Source organism: Nerophis lumbriciformis, linkage group LG11, assembly GCF_033978685.3.
Source record: "Nerophis lumbriciformis linkage group LG11, RoL_Nlum_v2.1, whole genome shotgun sequence".
Taxonomy (NCBI): domain Eukaryota; kingdom Metazoa; phylum Chordata; class Actinopteri; order Syngnathiformes; family Syngnathidae; genus Nerophis; species Nerophis lumbriciformis.
Genome location: NC_084558.2, coordinates 11,516,708 through 11,536,613, shown reverse-complemented (window position 1 = coordinate 11,536,613; position 19,906 = coordinate 11,516,708). Strand labels below are relative to the sequence as shown.

Below are 19,906 nucleotides of genomic sequence, written 5' to 3'. Positions count from 1 at the left end.
TGATCTAGAATGGTCAAAAGGTTGGATGATTTCCACAGCGGTCGTTAAATAAAATGGTACATCATCTCAAATTGTGCAACCTCCAACTCCTACCACTGTTGCATGTTTTCTTCACGTGTAAACAAATAGTTTAGCGTTAGTCCTTTTAGCTCCCATTTGCACAGTCAACAAATTTCAGATTAACCTTTAAGATGGTGCTGCATTTTTTTTTGTTTAGTCTCCAGTTAACAGTTTAGGTGTGCTCTCAGCCGATAAGCAACTAAAGCTACGTAATTAAAATGAATTACATTCTATTTGTGGCCACGGGGCTTGGCTGCTGCAGCAGTCTCAGTCATTCTTCCTGCCTGTTTGTATTTGGGTGATCGATTTACAGAGCGAGACAGTCAACTTAGCTATAATAGAATAGCTGAGTGGGGGAGAAAAAACAAGCATATGGTACATCTACTTGTGTGCGCATATAGCTGTGAATTGATTTTCAATTTTACTGGCAGTGCACACGTGTATGGGAGCATTGTGCAAGGAACTTAAGATGGCAACAGGCCCCCGGCAGGCTGCAGGGCCAATCGAGTGCTTGTCTTTGTCAGCGTGTGCAATATTAAAGTTCAATGCTTTGATAAATGTAAGTAGGCTTCGTTTTTCCCAACAAAGGTCACACCCATTTAGTCAATGTTAGGCTGTTTGAATCCTAATGAGTGTATTTGATGAGATCGCATTTGTGTCCACTAAGCACACCATAGATTAAGTGATGTGGAGAAAACAAAAGCAGGTCGGTGGGTTGTAGGGTTATTTGCACTTTTCAAAGCCTATTGACTGCCTTGGTTGACATAGTGAGGGGCAAGACACTGACAGGAGCCAGATAATTGATCCCAATGTGGAAATAAGAATCTGGTGTTTTATTTAGCTAAATGCAAATTGATCGAAATCCAATCTTGTGCCCATTTGCATAAATCCAAATTTAACGTACAAACGGCTCGCATGGCGAAATTTAGCAAATAAGAACGCCGACTTAGTCTAGCAATATCATCCAATTTCAACAATAGTGACTCCAGTGGTATTAATAGGATGCATCGCACTAACCATTCTTACCAAGTGTTAAGGATGTTTCATGCTGCCGATTCGAATACCGATCATCCATGAGTGAGATCGACCGAGATCGACCGATACCAATAACAGTCACATGTAATAACTGTACATTGTTCTATTTTTTTATGGTGAGTGACATTGACAGTTCAACAATATCAACACAATATTTTAACAAGTTTTTTATTTTATTACATACAATTGTCTGAGAAAAACAAATTAAATAGTAAACAATAACTAAACAAAAGCAGAAACTACTATCTGCTACTCTTTTAAAGGGGCCCTATTATGAAAAAGCAACTTTTTTACCCATTGTTATTTACTGTTATGTATTTGGGATCTGCATAAGTCCTGAACATTTAGAAATCATACCGTGGAGGAAATGCGAGGATATTTATAAAATAATCTTGCCTCCTTCCTACTTCTGCCAAACATGCATATTGGAATTTGCACAACATGTGACGTCCCCGGTCGGGAGAATGTCAGCAGATTATCTATACATGGTATACATTAAGTGTACCCAGAGTGCCTTGCAGTAGTCCGCGCTGTAGTAAATTAACTTATATTTTGCTATCCTCTTGGGGAAGACTGTTTTGTACATGCACATGCATCCTTTGTTGTTGCCATTTCTAATACAATTTAGCGTATACCGTATTTTTCGGAGTATAAGTCGCTCCGGAGTATAAGTCGCACCGGCCGAAAATGCATAATAAAGAAAGAAAAAAAACATATATACGTCGCACTGGAGTATAAGTCGCATTTTTTGGGGAAATGTATTTGATAAAACCCAACACCAAGAATAGACATTTGAAAGGCAATTTAAAATAAATAAAGAATAGGCTGAATAAGTGTACGTTATATGATGCATAAATAACCAACTGAGAACGTGCCTGGTATGTTAACGTAACATATTATGGTAAGAGTCATTCAAATAACTATAACATAAAGAACATGCTATACCTTTACCAAACAATCTGTCACTGCTAGTCGCTAAATCCCATGAAATCTTATACGTCTTCGTTCTCTTACGTGAATGAGCTAAATATTATTTGATATTTTACGGTAATTTGTTAATAATTTCACACATAAGTCGCTCTTGAGTATAAGTCGCACCCCCGGCAAAACTATTTAAAAAACTGCGACTTATAGTCCGAAAAATACGGTAGTTCGAACTTATATCTGTCAGTAGACTCACTATAGAAGGGCTAAAAACTACAACAAAGATGGCGTGAAGAAGACGCGGTCCAAGTCGAGGCACGTAAATACATACTTGCCAACCTTGAGACCTCCGATTTCGGGAGGTGGGGGGAAGGGGGTGGGCGTGGTCGGGGTGGGACGGGGGCGTGGTTGGGGGCGTGGCTAAAGGGGGAGGAGTATATTTACAGCTAGAATTCACCAAGTCAAGTATTTCATGGAAATATATATATATATATATATATATATATATATACAAGAAATACTTGACGTTCAGTGAATTCTAGCTATATATATATATATATATATATATATATATATATATATACGCATATATATATGTATTTTATTATATATATATATATATATATATATATATATATATATATATATATATAAAATAAATACTTGTACAACTTATTTTATTATATATACATATATATATATATATATATATATATATATATATATATATATATATATATATATATATATATATATATATATAAATAAGAGAAATACTTGAATTTCAGTGTTCATTTATTCACACATATAGACACACATAACACTCATCTACTCATTGTTGAGTTAAGGGTTGAATTGTCCATCCTTGTTCTATTCTCTGTCACTATTTTTCTAACCATGCTGAACATGATGATGCATTCTGTGTGGCATGCACAAAAGTGCTTTCATCAAATGCACTAGATGGCAGTATTGTCCTGTTTAAGAGTGTCACAACATTGCTGTTTACGGCAGACGAACTGCTTTACGGTATACAAAAACGTGACTGCTGTTGTTGTGTGTTGTTGCCGCGCTGGGAGGACGTTAATGAAACTGCCTAACAATAAACCCACATAAGAAACCAAGAACTCACCCTCCATCATTCTACAGTTATAACGTGATTGGGCAGGTATGCTGTTTAAATTGTGGGTTAATACTCAAAAAAAATATTTGTTATTATGGACCTGAGTCCGCCTGAATTTCGGGAGATTTTTGGGAGAAAATTTGTCTCGGGAGGTTTTCGGGAGAGGCGCTGAATTTCGGGAGTCTCCCGGAAAATCCGGGAGGGTTGGCAAGTATGCGTAAATAGGACGCCGCATCCTGAAGAGACGGTCAGAAAGCAGCCTAAAATGGTCTGAAAACATAATCTATGCCAAATGTTGACCAAGGAACCACCTTTACATGTTATGTAGACCAAAAGAAAGCTTTTTAAATGTAGAAAATTAGAAAATCATAATATATAATAATTTGGTGTTTGCCCTCAAAGTCCTCCTGTGTATTGGGATTAGTCCCCGAGTTGGTAAACATGAACTAAAAGAACAAAAAAAATATTTTGACAAAATAAAGATATTATTCTGATCACTCCAGAATCGATTATATACTGATAATATTCTTAAGATAAACACCATTAATTTATGGATCGATCCACCCTACTCACCTTATTCTTAATATTGTTTCGAGCTAGCTTAGTTTAGCCATTAGAATTGCTGCGCTTGGCTTGCTCTCTGTGTGTAACATGTTTAGCCTCGTCCTCCAGTAATATTATTACTTGATAATGGTACTTAAAATATTAAAAAAATGCAGTTTATTTGCTGTAATTCAGGTGATTAGTATTAGTTTAGGAGAGCGTGTCCACACTGTGTATGGAGACGCATAATTAGCTGCTAGCTGCTTGTGATCTGCATTAAAAGACATTAATCAGCAATGGCCGATCACATAGTTTTTCATGAAAATAAACCTTATCTGTACAAAAACACACATTAAAGATGCATGATAACCATGATGGGCAGCAACATGTAGCGAAGCTAAGTAGCTTAACTACATTTCCCAGTAGCTTGGCAGTAGCTTCACTACTTTTTGAACGAGAAGCAATTCCTTAGTTATTTATAGACCCATGTCGCGAGGTAGCTTACATCAAAGCTACAAGCTACAAAGAGAGAAAATGAACTGCGAATAGAGGCCAAAAAAAACAACTTAGAAAATACAATGACTTAGATAAATGCACGGTGGAAGAGGGGTTAGTGCGTCTGCCTCACAATACGAAGGTGCTGAGTAGTCTGGGGTTCAATCCCAGGCTCGGGATCTTTCTGTGTGGAGTTTGCATGTTCTCCCCGTGACTGCGTGGGTTCCCTCCGGGTACTCCGGCTTCCTCCCACCTCCAAAGACATGCACCTGGGGATAAGTTGATTGGCAACACTAAATTGGCCCTAGTGTGTGAATGTGAGTGTGAATGTTGTCTGTCTATCTGTGTTGGCCCTGCGATGAGGTGGCGACTTGTCCAGGGTGTACGCTGCCTTCCGCCCGATTGTAGCTGAGCTTTGTAGCACCCCCCGCGACCCCGAAGGGAATAAGCGGTAGACAATGGATGGATGGGGATAGATAAATGAGAACATCCATACATAGACAGAAAATCCATAATGGTTGGTTGGTGTTCCAATGATGAGTCACAATTGGCCAAGGTTAGGGTGAAACATTACGGACTGGCCAATCAGAGTCAAGATAAGGTGGGTCATCAAAACTCATAACAAAAATCATAACAGTCACGCACTTATGTCACATGACGACGAGGGAGTCAGAGACAGAGGGACGTTTAAAGCTGACGACTCAAAAAATAAACAAATTTGAAAATTGAAGAATGATTCTTTCCTGCAGATTAGATTTTTCCTTTCGAAACCCAAAATAATGCTTGTCCTTGGCCATATTTAGACAATTGTATGCGTTAAGAAAAAACAATGCTCAAATCTTGGTTTTTAGTTGTTTACTCTACAAACAAAAATCATAACTGCTCTCTTCATCTAAGACGTCCAACACACATTTAGGAACACACATTAAGGTGAGTTGAGTTCATGAAGCTTTACCGCACATAACCATTACCAACTGTTCCCAAACAACACACAAGTCAGTTTTTTTTGGTCAAGAAATAGATAGATGCTGTTTTTTGTTTTGTTTTGGTTTTTTTAACCGTAGGCAGACAAAATAAATAGCATTATAGGGGTTGGCAAAAAAAGGCTAACTAAATAAATACATACTGTGGGGTGTGGGGACCCGTAGAGGTGGTTGTATGGTGTCCACAGCTAAATGGCACAAAGTTAATAGTAATTGACCCTTATTGGGTCCATTTATACACTCACTTATGTTAAATTATGCTAAAATGAGTATTATAATGTTTATGTGTGCATATAAATTACTGTAGCTTTTGCCCGGTGTTATAAGGAATGGTCAATCAACAATCACTTAATCTAAACAAGCAACCACAGCCATCTCTGCCAGCAAACAACGCAGCTCTCTCCCATAATATGCATGTCATTTAATGAATGTTCGGCCCACTATATCTAAAGTGTGCTTTGCATTTTCTGCGATTGAGTTTGACAGCCCTGTTTCTATAACCAACAGGCAAATGATCAAACACCAATTCAGCATTGACCACCTTGGCCATTCACTTAGACATGGACATATTCATTTTGTTTATTTTAAAATGAGTGTCTGTTGCTTCAAATAAATATATATATTTTTTAAATTGTTTCCTGTGTTTATTAGAAAGTCATTGTGTTCACCAGCAGTCTTTGCAGCCCTCTAGTGGCGACGCATAGATTGTAATTGAATTTATGCTGCCTGTGAGTGTCATGGAAAAGCATCATCATTGGTTAATGGTATGTATCCCAGAGACCTACTTGCTGCATTATGGCTGTTAAGATTAGCTGGGAGTTTGCTCCATTATAAGCATTATAAGCAACAACATTGGAAGAAAAAGGGCAAATGTCTAATGTTCTGCACTTACTCAGGCAATGGTTAGAGCTCCTTGACAAGGAGCGGCACTGACCTGGACGTTGTGTTGGGGTGCGCAAACAGTTCTTTTATGTTGCAGGCTGACGTCACAAGTTGACAACAGCTTTGGTAAGAGAGAGAAGTGCAATCCAGCTGTGTCCAATCACAGCGACTTCTTTGAAGACACAGATTGCTCCTTTGGGGAACCCATTACCCCTCAGACGGATCTTTAGGGAACAATTTCCGGACGTGCCACATGTGCTGCAGGAGGCTGTTCCTTCATGTTCAGCGCCTCCGCTAGCTTCTTCCTCTCTGTCCGGCACTTCCTCCGACAGTCATCACAAAGATCGCCTGCCTTGATTAAATGAAACATCTTTGGGATAGGGGTAGGCTTGATGACTTGCGGCGGGGGGATGGGATTCCTGTCCAGGTTGGCTTTCTTCAGATTTTGGAGCTGCTCGAGGCACTTGGGGACTTTGGCGAATTTGTTGTCGGAGAGGCCGATGTAGGTGAGCTCCTTCAAGTCCCCGATGGTGGAGGGGAGCGTCTGAAGCATGTTGAGACCCAGGTGGAGCGTGCGGAGATTCTGCAGCAGGCCGATCTCCTTGGGGACGTGCGTTAGACGGTTGTTGCAGCAATTTAAAGTGAGCAGGTTTTTCAGGAGGCCGATTGACGGAGGAAGCACCTCCAGCTGTTGTCAAAAAACAGGCAGTTATCACATACACTATTCAACATGACTAATACTGTAATTTATTTGAATGCCACTGGGATTGAGAGTGTGCCATGCATATTTAGTGCTATTTAGGGATTAGCGATGTCTTAATATCTATACCGCGATATATATTGCAACCTCCTCTTATTAAGTTAAAGTTAAAGTACCAATGATTTACCATGAATTGATTAACGTGGACTTAAACAAGTTGAAAAACTTATTCGGGTGTTACCATTTAGTGGTCAATTATACGGAATATGTACTGTACTGTGCAATCTACTAATACAAGTTTCAATCAATCAATGTCACACACACACTAGGTGTGGTGAAATTTGTCTTCAGCATTTGACCTGTCCCCTTGTTCACCCCCTGGGAGGTGAGGGGAGCGCAGTGAGCAGCACCGGTGTCCGCGCCCGGGAATCATTTTTGATGATTTAACCCCCAATTCCAACCCTCGATGCTGAGTGCCGAGCAGTGAGGTAATGGGTCCTATTTATAAAGTCTTTGGAATGACTCGGCCGGGGATTGAACTCACGACCTAACGATATATATATCACAATATATTACTTCAAATGTAAATGATAATAAAACCATTTCCAAATAGGTTATAAAAGTTCCCTATTTGGCTTCTGACATATATTGAGACATATTGTGTATTTTCCGGTTATATTATTTTCTCAAAACCATTATTTATCTATTTGCTAATTTACTGTTGATATCTGGTTACTTTCTGTTGTAACATTGTTTTATCAATATTTCTGTTCAAATGTACTAAGCACTCATTATTACGTTGTTTGGATACTTTACATTAGTTATGGGCGATGCTACAAATTTGGGTATTAATTAGGGATGTAACGGTATTGCAGATACCGCGGTATTGCGGTTACAAAATAGTCACAATAATGGCGTGACGTGTGACGGTATCAAATTAAAATTTGGTGATTGTTACGAGTTTTTACCGATAAACCGAGAAGTGGCCGGTTCGGCAACGTCGGTTACAGCCCCCTCAATCAATAAGATTTAGCTGTGAATCCTTGGGTTAATTAATGATAGAATAAATCGGTTATCACGCTGAACTAGAAATTAATTGGCTGGTTTTTGTCCTTAAAACCAGTGCTGTCGGTGAAAATAGTCACGCGTTTGTTACGTTATTTACGTAGCTGGAGACGAGAAAAGACACACATGGAATGGGTGTGTCGCGACACTAGCAATCATGTGAAAAGACAAGTCGAGTCACGTAAGTCAAGATACGTAACGTCAACACAGCAGACCGTCTCTGTGCTGTGTTGTCCATCAATATTGTAACATCCCAAGGACTGGAAGCTCAGACATATTCCCACTTTGTCTTTCTTTATTTTACAACATGCAATGTTCTCGTACAACGGGCTAAATCTCCATGTCCCGCTCTCCTTTCCGGCAAGATTGAAACGGCATTTCACCTCCACAACACATGTCACTTCCCATCCTTGTCCTGGAAGTCCCGCACCCCTGTCAAGCCATTGGCTCGAACCCGTAGACGTCTGTGACGACACTGACTTGACTCGTGGAAAATAAATATATTTGACATGCGTTTGCCTTTTTACTTCATAAAACATCTTTGGGGATACAGTATATGTTGTTTTAAAAATTTGAAAATACTGGAAGCATGTCACATTTATAGAATGTCTTTTTTTAATATATATTTGAAGATGAATACGCCTATAGGTGTTCACATTCATCACGTTATTGTTATTCCCATGGCATTCAACTGATCAGTTGTCTTAGAAGACATTTGGCTTCTCATCCGAGTAGTTTTCATCACGTCATGCTCATAGACTTACCTTGGATAGACCTAGGCTGAGTGCTTGGTGTCAAGGTCCTAACTATTTTCCTCTAACATGAAGAGTGTATGCACAAGAAAGAATACGTTTCTTCTTTTGTGGTGCAAAAAAAGAATGTGTCCATCAACAAATGTTAACCATAGAATTGAATCATTCATACACCGTATTGAATCTTATTGAATCGTTCATTTACTAAATTTAATCACATGGGATCGCTGTTTTATAATTACATTTTTTTTCTAATCTCATTGTAACCCTTGTATCGAGATGCGAATTGAAACGTCCATCACAAAGGGATTTACATTCCTAGTGAGTGTAGTTTTTTTTCCCCGCGCTTTTGCGTTGGCTGAAAATAAACGACATCTCCCAAAATCTTCTGCGCATTTTGGGAGACTCTCTCTCAGATTACCAGCAAAACTGATCACCACGCACCTACGTGTGATGACACGACTCGTTTTATTAGTAACACTGTAGTTTGTATTTACACTCCTTTTTTAAATAAACTGTTCAAGAAGAACTAGTAAGTCCAAAGCGTCCGTCTTTTATGTTATGCATTCGTTTTAGGCTAGACCACAACACAGTGACTGTAACTCTAACAAACAGACAAACAAATCCTAGCGAAAACGTAACTTATTCGGCGGAAGAATAAAGCGAAAAATTACATTTAAAAAAAATTACAAAAATAAATAAATAAAGCGCCACGTTCGACTCGAGCATTCCAGGCCAAAACAGACTCGGTCAAGGTGCACTGCGCCGAGGGAAAATATATTTGAAGCCAGCGAGACTAAACATCAATTTTAGAGGTATTTACATTATTAAAAGTTAAATTGTAAGTTAACTTTTCTGAGAAACAGCATTTTTCCAAACTGATATAAAAAAAAGTCTACTGCATAGGACACTCTTCTCAAAAAGTAAACGTTGAAAGACACTAAAATGAACATTAGTGTTTTACACTGGATGTTTACATTTTTACTTTAAAGACACTCAACTGTAAAAAATGTTTTATATTTGCTTGAAACATTGGATGTTTCTGCATGATTCGTTGCACTTACAAATACATGTTTGTAATAATAAATATGATGACATGATTATATGAGCATTATGTTTGTGTTCAATTACAGTAAGTGTGTTTATATTGAACATAGGGACGGCGTGGCGCAGTGAAAGAGTGGCCGTGCGCGACCCGAGGGTCCCTGGTTCAATCCCCACCTAGTACCAACCTCGTCACGTCCGTTGTGTCCTGAGCAAGACACTTCACCCTTGCTCCTGATGGGTGCTGGTTAGCGCCTTGCATGGCAGCTCCCTCCATCAGTGTGTGAATGTGTGTGTGAATGGGTAAATGTGGAAGTAGTGTCAAAGCGCTTTGAGTACCTTGAAGGTAGAAAAGCGCTATACAAGTACAACCCATTACAACCCATTCCTGCCACTTCATTATACTTTTGCATTTTTAAGTCTATTTTTTTTTTTTTTTTTTTTACATATGTCACAATAATATCGCACCGTGGCCTTAATACCGTGATGTAATCATTTTGATATTGTTATATTCCTAGTATTAATCCAATAACAAGGAGTTACAGGGGCAGTATTGATCTTACCAATGCTGACACTTTTACTTCAAATGTTTAGGATCATGGAAAGAGTAAATTTTTGATCAAAATTATAAATCAGACAAAAACACAGGATGTGTAATATTGAAATGATTTCCTTATCTACTTGTATTACATACAATATTTTAAGCAAAATAAAGTTAATCGAGCAAAATAAGTAAGCATAAGCAAACACTACAGTACTATAGGATCTGATTTAAATCCTTTGGTTTTTGCCCTTAAAGTCCTCCTACATCCAGAAACGTATTTTCTAAGTTTGTTAACAATTACAAACACGACAAAAAAAGATTTTGTGATAATAAAAAATACATGTATTTAATCACAATAATATTGATCATTAACTGATTCTTTAAATCATATCGTTACTGTTTATATGTGTATCAATCCACCTCCCCTTATTCACATACAAAAGCTCTTGCTTAGTGGTTCGCTATGATTTTTTGTATCCTCCTATGACATGTAGTGTAGTGTGTTTAGCTATTCCTCATCTTCTCGTGATAATGATACCTTTAAGAAATGTATTTCACTTGTGATTTTGAAACTGCACTGTGGAGGGAAATTAGCCGCTAGCGAGGATGCTACATTGGCGTTGAAGACACTATTATTCGCTTGTAGATGCAAACCAAAGTCATAGTTGCATCAATACAGGCTGGAATAACTAGTATTCTCTGAATCGTTGAAATCGGCTTTGTTTGTTGTGTTCCACGTAGAGTAGAGGAACAGTCATTGTCACATAGTTTTTCAGGCTCAAATAACTTGTTTACACACACAGGCTTATAGTTTTTCAGGCTCAAATAACTTGTTTACACACACAGGCTTATTACTGACTTCCCTATCCCAGTCCTCATAGAAGTTTTCAAGTCCCACATTGGCATGGATGAGTAATCTAATAAAATATAAAAATCATGTTGAATCCAAATACGAATATGTCTTATAAAGCTCCCATCATACTCACATAGTTGCTGTGCAGGTCCAAATTGTGGACGTTGTTGAAAACGTCAAAAAAGTCAGGAAGCTTCTTGATCAGGTTCCGACTCAGGAGGATTTCATCGATTCGGCAAAGCTTATCGATGCATTCTGGCACTATTGTGAATCCCTTGAAACTGAGATTGAGGCGCTGTTTGCCATCTGGTGTCAGCTCTATGCAATTCTGTGCCATTTGCAAGTCAAAAACCCTGGCTTTGGGTTTGCCGCCTTTCTTACTCTTGGGCATGCTTGTGCAATGTGATGTCCTGACAAAATACCAGTAAAATACCAAAATAAAAATCGAATAACAAAATGTCAATGCAAATGAATGTTGTTTGTAATGTAAAAAACAGATCTAATTTGAACACTCAAAAAACTGGATTAAAGTAATGTCTTACCTGCATTAAGAAATCAGCCTTAAAAGGTTCAGAGGATTGAGTGTCTTCAACTCATCTGCCAAACTGTGGATTACATAAAATGACAAGGACACATAGTCAATAATGTCTTTTTATGTCTGTCTGTTGTAAGCTAAACTGTGGATTCACTGGAACAAACATAGCATTTGTGTTCTTGTGTTTCCAAGCAACTGCCTCAGTTGTTTCTCATTGTTAAACAGGACAGCTACATTTCACAATATATTATAATTACTCTGGTCCATAGTTCAGCAACTGCTTAAAAAAATAGTGATCAATCAGCCCTAAAATCACGTTCTATAACAATGAATTGAAAATAAATTTTACACACCATAAATAAGCATGTGAAATCACATGTATGACTTGCTCTGCAGCTCAGGGGGGACATGACCAAACAATACTGATGTACTGCGGCATTTCTTCACCTGGAATTGAACAAAAGACATGGATTTCAACCAATACAACAGACTAAAACTCATTCTCGCTGATTGAAAGACAAGAAAATTTTGTTTTGGTGTAATTGTGCTTCTTGACCACCAGATGGCGACAAAAACATGTAGTATAAAATGGATGAATGGCCAAGTTTTTAACACACAAAAAAATGTACTTGGCACTCTACACTCATCAGAGTTTTGATAATTGTAAATAGGTTAAACTGTCATTAAACTGATGAAATGCAGTACAAATGATCTTGTGCAGTTATATAATATGAAAAAAAAAAATATATATATATATATATATGTTTTTTTATATATTTTTTATATTTATATATTTTTTATATATATATTTATATATATATATATATATATATATATATATATATATATATACAGGTAAAAGCCAGTAAATTAGAATATTTTGAAAAACTTGATTTATTTCAGTAATTGCATTCAAAAGGTGTAACTTGTACATTATATTTATTCATTGCACACAGACTGATGCATTCAAATGTTTATTTCATTTAATTTTGATGATTTGAAGTGGCAACAAATGAAAATCCAAAATTCCGTGTGTCACAAAATTAGAATATTACTTAAGGCTAATACAAAAAAGGGATTTTTAGAAATTTTGGCCAACTGAAAAGTATGAAAATGAAAAATATGAGCATGTACCAAACCATCACTGATGGTGGAAACTTTACACTAGACTTCAGGCAACGTGGATCCTGTGCCTCTCCTGTCTTCCTCCAGACTCTGGGACCTCGATTTCCAAAGGAAATGCAAAATTTGCATGGTTGGGTGATGGTTTGGGGTGCCATGTCATCTGCTGGTGTCGGTCCACTGTGTTTCCTGAGATCCAGGGTCAACGCAGCCGTCTACCAGCAAGTTTTAGAGCACTTCATGCTTCCTGCTGCTGACCTGCTCTATGGAGATGGAGATTTCAAGTTCCAACAGGACTTGGCGCCTGCACACAGCGCAAAATCTACCCGTGCCTGGTTTACGGACTATGGTATTTCTGTTCTAAATTGGCCCGCCAACTCCCCTGACCTTAGCCCCATAGAAAATCTGTGGGGTATTGTGAAAAGGAAGATGCAGAATGCCAGACCCAAAAACGCAGAAGAGTTGAAGGCCACTATCAGAGCAACCTGGGCTCTCATAACACCTGAGCAGTGCCAGAAACTCATCGACTCCATGCCACGCCGCATTAACGCAGTAATTGAGGCAAAAGGAGCTCCAACCAAGTATTGAGTATTGTACATGCTCATATTTTTCATTTTCATACTTTTCAGTTGGCCAACATTTCTAAAAATCCCTTTTTTGTATTAGCCTTAAGTAATATTCTAATTTTGTGACACACGGAATTTTGGATTTTCATTTGTTGCCACTTCAAATCATCAAAATTAAATGAAATAAACATTTGAATGCATCAGTCTGTGTGCAATGAATAAATATAATGTACAAGTTACACCTTTTGAATGCAATTACTGAAATAAATCAAGTTTTTCAAAATATTCTAATTTACTGGCTTTTACCTGTATATTTTATATAGGAGGAAACATACTGCAACTACCATCGCACAGTAGGTCTCTCCACATGTATGCACTAAGTGCAACAGGGACTGTCACTCAAGAATTGGCTTGTACAGCCATGCTGGGCGTTGTCAACAAACATGAATGTACCGTATCAACAAAATATCAAGGTGAAATGTGAAAATTATAATAAAATAAGTGTATTGTAAAATTACAACACTCATTATAACTGAAAATATATTACTAATAATTGACTAAAATAGGATGACAAAACTATTTAAATAAAAACAATAAACTATTAATAATAAGTAAAGTACCATTAAAAAATTAAAAAATTTAAAAAATTAAATAAAAATTAAACATCAAATCGAAATAAGTGTCTGACCCAAGATCATACATTAGCATGGTCTTCCGTGACTAAGCTCCCAAAGAAGAATATATATATATATATATATATATATATATATATATATATATATATATATATATATATATATATATATGTGTGTGTGTGTGTGTATGTATGTATGTATACATATATCTTTAAATATTAGAGATAGGGCTGGGCGATATATCGAATATACTCGATATATCGTGAGTTTGTCTCTCTATGATATAGAAAATGACTATTTTGTGAGTATTCGAGTATACGTCCTCACGCAGTTGCTTTTAGCTGCGGGCATTACACTACAGGCTTTTCTCACTCTTTCTTGTCTGTCCTTCTCACAGAGATAAAACAAGCGCACCTTCTTACATACGTTACATACTGTCGCGCGTGCAACGCCATACGACCTCGACCAGCAGAGAGGTTGCGGCATGGGTAAAGTTAGCTGTGGCAGGTAGTGCAAGCGGAGCAGTGCAAGTGGTAATACGAGAGAGAGAAGGTGCAAATCTGGTAACAAATGGAGCAAGAATTAATTCCCAAGAAAAACAGCACGGGGTCCATCATCTGGCGGTGGTTTGGCTTCAAGTGGGAAGATGAACAGACAACAGTATATGTCAAGTATGCGGCAAAAGCGTTGCTACAAAAAGTAGCGGCACTACTAATTTGTACCATCATTTGAAAAGTCACCGGCTAGAGAATAAAGAGTGCTTGAAACTCCGCATGTCAACATCTCCGACCGGTGCCACACCCAACAAAATGTCGAAGCAACCAGCACTGACACAATTGAGCATGGCGTTTTCCATTTCCACATCAACACCGTATGAAAAAATAGTCAACAACAGAAGGAGATAGCGTCTGCAGGAACCTACTACATAGCGAAGGACATACACTATTTGATTTCCTATTCAATCCATCCATTTTCTACAGCTAATTTTCATTTGACAGTTTTTGAAATATCTTGTGTGACATCATGCAAAAAAATGCACTTTATTTGTTTTAAAATATTGTAGTGACGTTCTGTGCAAAAAGTGTACTTTAATTTAGTGTTGTTTTGATATGTCATCTTAGTGACATCATGCACCAAAGTGCACTCATAGCTTGTTTTAAAATGTCTGTGAAAATCTTTTTAAATGACATCAATGTTTGTGCCACTGCTTAATAACTGTTTAATAAATACAATTTTGTTAAAATGACTTAGTTGTGATTTCCCTATCTGCATGAAACTTTAAAATTAGCATATATAAATGCAGTATGAACAAGAATGTTTTAATGTACACATAATATCATCATACTGGTGTGATTAGAAGCATCAAGTGTTAATTCAAGGCTAAGGCAAAATATCGAGATATATATCGTGTATCGTGACATGGCCTAAAAATATCGAGATATTAATAAAAGGCCATATCACCCAGATCTAATTAGAGATATTGGAATGCCACTGCGATGTGGTGGCGACTTGTCCAGGGTGCCCAAGTGCAGCTGGGATAGGCTCCAGCACCCCGCGATCCTGAGAGGCACAAACGTTAAAAATGGATGGATGGATAGAATGCCAGTTGCCATTTTCTTTCTACTTTTCTAATGCACTAATAGCTCACACATAAAAAATGCAACATACTGTGCACATACTTGTTCGCCTTGAATTAACCATCTCAGCTTCTAAACAAAATATGTGTATTGTACTGTGTTTGATTTCCCTGACATTTTCAATATTTTATCTTACAACTGTCTGAATCTGTATTTAGCAACAACAACAAAAACAACACAGGAAAAACTGACCTTTTTCCTCTGACTTCTGCTGAGCAAGGGAAATATCCAGTCTGATCCATTTTCCATGCTTCAATAAGATACTGCTATATCACACTAACACACACACACACACACACACACACATATCACACACACACACACACACACACACACACACACACACACACACACACACACACACACACACACACACACACACACACACACACACACATACATATAGACACACAGTCAGCAGCAATGATAATATGTCACACATTACTAAGCTGTGAGTTGTTTACCTAACTTAAGCTTGCTAGTTCATTTTAAATAGCACATAAGCTGCGTTCAAAAGAACTAGGACATTTGAAAGTCCAAACTGCTACCTATACTATAGTCAATTCACAACTAGGTAAAATGTGCAGTAATGTTTACTTGTGACATTATAAATCATATAGTTGATACTCACAGAGCTGTACTGTGCACTCTTTCCTAGGATGGATATCACCATCAATTGCTATCCTATAGAAGGATAGCATAGTGTGGCTATCGCTAACTAACTAGCCGCTATTACTGCCCGCTGTTCAACGTCTTTTTACGCTAATAAATCAATAAAAAATGTTTGACTGCCCTACACGTAGCAAATGCCAGAAAACGTGTGCGCCACTCATGACGTAAACGTAATTTCGTGGGCTCATCTTTCGTTTGTTGGTTTGTCTTCAGAGTGGTAACTATTCCACATGGGTGACGTCACAGCGCGAGTGCTCTTGTCAGGCGAGATGTATTAGTGACACTCGGAAAAAGTTGGGCATTATTTTACGACTGGTCATGTATAAGAAAAATGTAGGTGGAAATACCTTTAAACATATTGTCACAGTTTAATAAACTGTATTTCAACCACATACCTTTTTTAAGGTGGACATCGTGTTTGTTTCGAATTTACAACGCAGGTGCGACGTCATTGACATCTGGAAGGTTGTAATTTCCGAGGTAAACTGTACACGGGAAAATAATACAGTAAGAGACGCCAGTTTACCACTAGATGGCACTGTTTTATGTTAAATTAGTTCAATACCTTTTTGACAAGGACATCTGCGTTATTGTGCAGTATTAAATTATGTATTATTACTGTTATAGTTATTATAATTTAATATAAAATGGATTTACTAATCTAGCAAATTAGTTTTCATGATTAAGATTGATAGAGCATTGATACAGCATTTAGTTTTCAAGGTTTGATAATACGAATGTGATAATATTTTAGATATATTTTTCAGAAAATCTCATTTGCATTTTCACTTTTATTTTAATGCCAGGTTTGATGGGAACAACCTTGATTAAAGGGCTTAAGTAAATAACCTATTGGATCATTATACTTAGACTTAGACTTAGATTTATTGATCCACAAGGGAAATTGTACCACACAGTAGCTCAGTTACAAAGACTGGAAAGGGTAAGGATGGAAAGGATAATGCAGGTGTAAAGTAGACTAAAAATGTACCATAGTAGCAATATAAAATATAACATATGTAATATTTACATATTATATATACAGTGTATAATATATACTGATATATTATATTTGTATATAATATATAACAAATCCCAATTACCATGTACAATATTACAGTATCATCAGGATCATAACTCTAAGTTAGTGAACTATTATTTATGCGTGTTGAGTCCAAGCAGGACACTTAAATGGACACAAGAGTCACAGCTTATTGGATAACGTTTGAGAAAGGAGTCACCATGCAGGCAAAGACGTTCATGTGTTTGTCAAATTTTAGAAATGGATGTGGCTTTGCTGTCCTCAAACGATATGCCTGGAATGTTGTTTTTGCTGCGAGACTCGTGGCGGTTTAGGAAGGCCATTCCTTTTGAGGAGGCTTGGTCATGCTCCAGTCGGAAAGGCTGACCATTGGCAGTAAGATATTTCTAAAGGGTTTGCGAGAGACAACTTTTTGCCTTTTGGTAAGTTGTCAGATGTTTCCATATGATAAAAAAAAACATCTTGCTTTAAGAATTAAAAAATGAAATCAATGCAGAATTCATATAACTTTTCACTGGAATTAGGGGTGCACAATATAGTTATTGGGCCGATACGAGGAATTATGACGTCACATCGATAAATCCATTTATAAAAAAATAATAGCTTTCACATTCAAATTGATACGGTACCAATTCCCGATACGTGGGAATCAACACCGGAACTCAATTTTCTGTACTTTTGTGTGTATTTAATTATATTTTCATTTAACATTTAACCCTGAGCTGATTATAATAACTGTTGTTCAGTTGTTATATCTTATTTTGTTACACTTCAAGTCTCATTTGCAAGTATTATATAGTAGACTTTGCATACAGTTGCAATTACAACACGTTAGATGGCAGTAGTGTATAGGGTATGGTGTGTTGCAGATCCAGGAAGTAGTCTTTGCCATTAAACTGAATGTACCCGTCTACTCTCAGTCTTAGTTGAGCCCTTCAAATTGTGTACACTGAAAATATTGTATTTATTAGATGTTTGATTCTAATGTACATCCTAGTTGTAGGTTTCATTACCAAATTTGGAGGTGTTGAAATCGCCAAGTAAAATTGGTAATGCTAATCATTAGCATGTCTATGGCAAAGACAATTTAAGTTATCATCGAGCTAGCGCATTTTGAAAAGTGACGCTTTATTGTAAGTTTTCTATGTATTTTTTTTTATCATTTTCTATAAAGCATCCTTTTTTGTTGATGTGGAACATTTTATCATTACCCACAGGTGGTTTGGCTAGATGCTTCTTGAGTGCTTGTTTCCACGCCAAATGTTTGAGCCTGTGCCAAGTCTGTAACAACATGTTATGGTACCATCTGACTTTACGTGAAATGATACCCGGTAGTATTGACAGACTTCGGTCGCTAGCTATAAAAGTACAGAAGTTGGTACCCATCCCTATCGATGAAAAAAACAAAACTTATAGAGGCGAGATTACCCGTTCGGTGCTGCAGGTGAGCAAATCACGCAATCATTTTCCTCTACTCATAAACTTCCCCTGACCTCGTTGTATCCATGCTTCCACCGTGGGGGACTCCTTCACTGTTTAAGAGGAATACTTTTTGCGTGTATTTGCACCAAATGTTTGGCAAACATTCCGTAAGGAGGGAAACAACATCACGCATCAACACATCGAACCTTATCAGCGACCTTAAACGCCAGCATCGCTACAACAGTGTTTTTAAAGGCTGGGAAAATGAAGGCCGGCCGCAAAGAAAGGCCTGGGGCTTGTTGGAAAATGAAAAAAGTTTGCAACTAGCTAAATGGAACACTAAATAATCTGTTAAAAGAGACATGTATATCCATCCATTTTCTACCGCTTGTCCCTTTTGGGGTCACGGGGGGTGCTGGAGCCTATCTCAGCTGCATTCGGGCGGAAAGCGGGGTACACCCTGGACAAGTCGCCACCTCATCAAAGGGCTAACACAGATAGACAGACAACATTCACACTCACATTCACTCACTAGGGCCAATTTAGTGTTGCCAATCAACCTATCCCCAGGTGCATGTCTTTGGAGGTGGGAGGAAGCCGGAGTACCCGGAGGGAACCCACGCAGTCACAGGGAGAACATGCAAACTCCACACAGAAAGATCCCGAGCCTGGGATTGAACCCAGGACTACTCAGGACCTTCATATTGTGAGGCACATGCACTAACCCCTGTGCCACTGTGCTGCCCAGACATGTATATACTGTAAATAATAAATGTTTGGTGGTATACCTCCCTGCTTGACACTCCATATCAAGGGTTGGAATTGGGGGTTAAATCACCAAAATGATCCCCGGGCGTGGCCACCGCTGCTGCTCACTGCTCCCCTCACCTCCCAGAGGGTGATCAAGGGTGATGGGTCAAATGCAGAGAATAATTTCACCACACCAAGTGTGTGTGACAATCAGTGGTACTTTAACTTTAACTTTAATCATTAAAGATGTTCCAGAGACATATGCAAATATTACAGATATAACATCATTAAAAAGGTTATTGTGCATTAAAAGAGAGCCTTGAAACCAGAGATGTCAAACGTACAGCCCGCGGGCCGGAACAGGCCCGCAAACAGGATGAGTTTGCTAAGTATAAAAATAAGCCAACATTTTTGTATGAAATAAACAGCTGTTCTCAGTGTGTCCACTGGATGTCGCAATAGCAATTCTTTGTATATTTGCAGATGATGCTACATATGTACAAAATAAAATAAACCACATGATGT

General features: G+C 37.8%; 1 protein-coding gene across 1 annotated transcript; it reads right to left on the bottom strand.

Annotated features, from left to right (window-relative positions):
• Positions 1-4,964: 4,964 nt before the first annotated feature.
• On the bottom strand, positions 4,965-16,387 carry LOC133610780 (uncharacterized). Its single transcript, XM_061967399.1, has 6 exons — positions 16,127-16,387; positions 15,688-15,771; positions 11,889-11,982; positions 11,543-11,605; positions 11,134-11,410; positions 4,965-6,730 (listed from the first exon to the last, which is right to left on the bottom strand). Exons 5-6 carry the CDS (start codon positions 11,389-11,391, stop codon positions 6,269-6,271), a joined length of 720 nt encoding a protein of 239 aa, XP_061823383.1. The 5' UTR covers positions 11,392-11,410; positions 11,543-11,605; positions 11,889-11,982; positions 15,688-15,771; positions 16,127-16,387; the 3' UTR covers positions 4,965-6,268.
• Between the last annotated feature and the right edge of the window lie 3,519 nt (positions 16,388-19,906).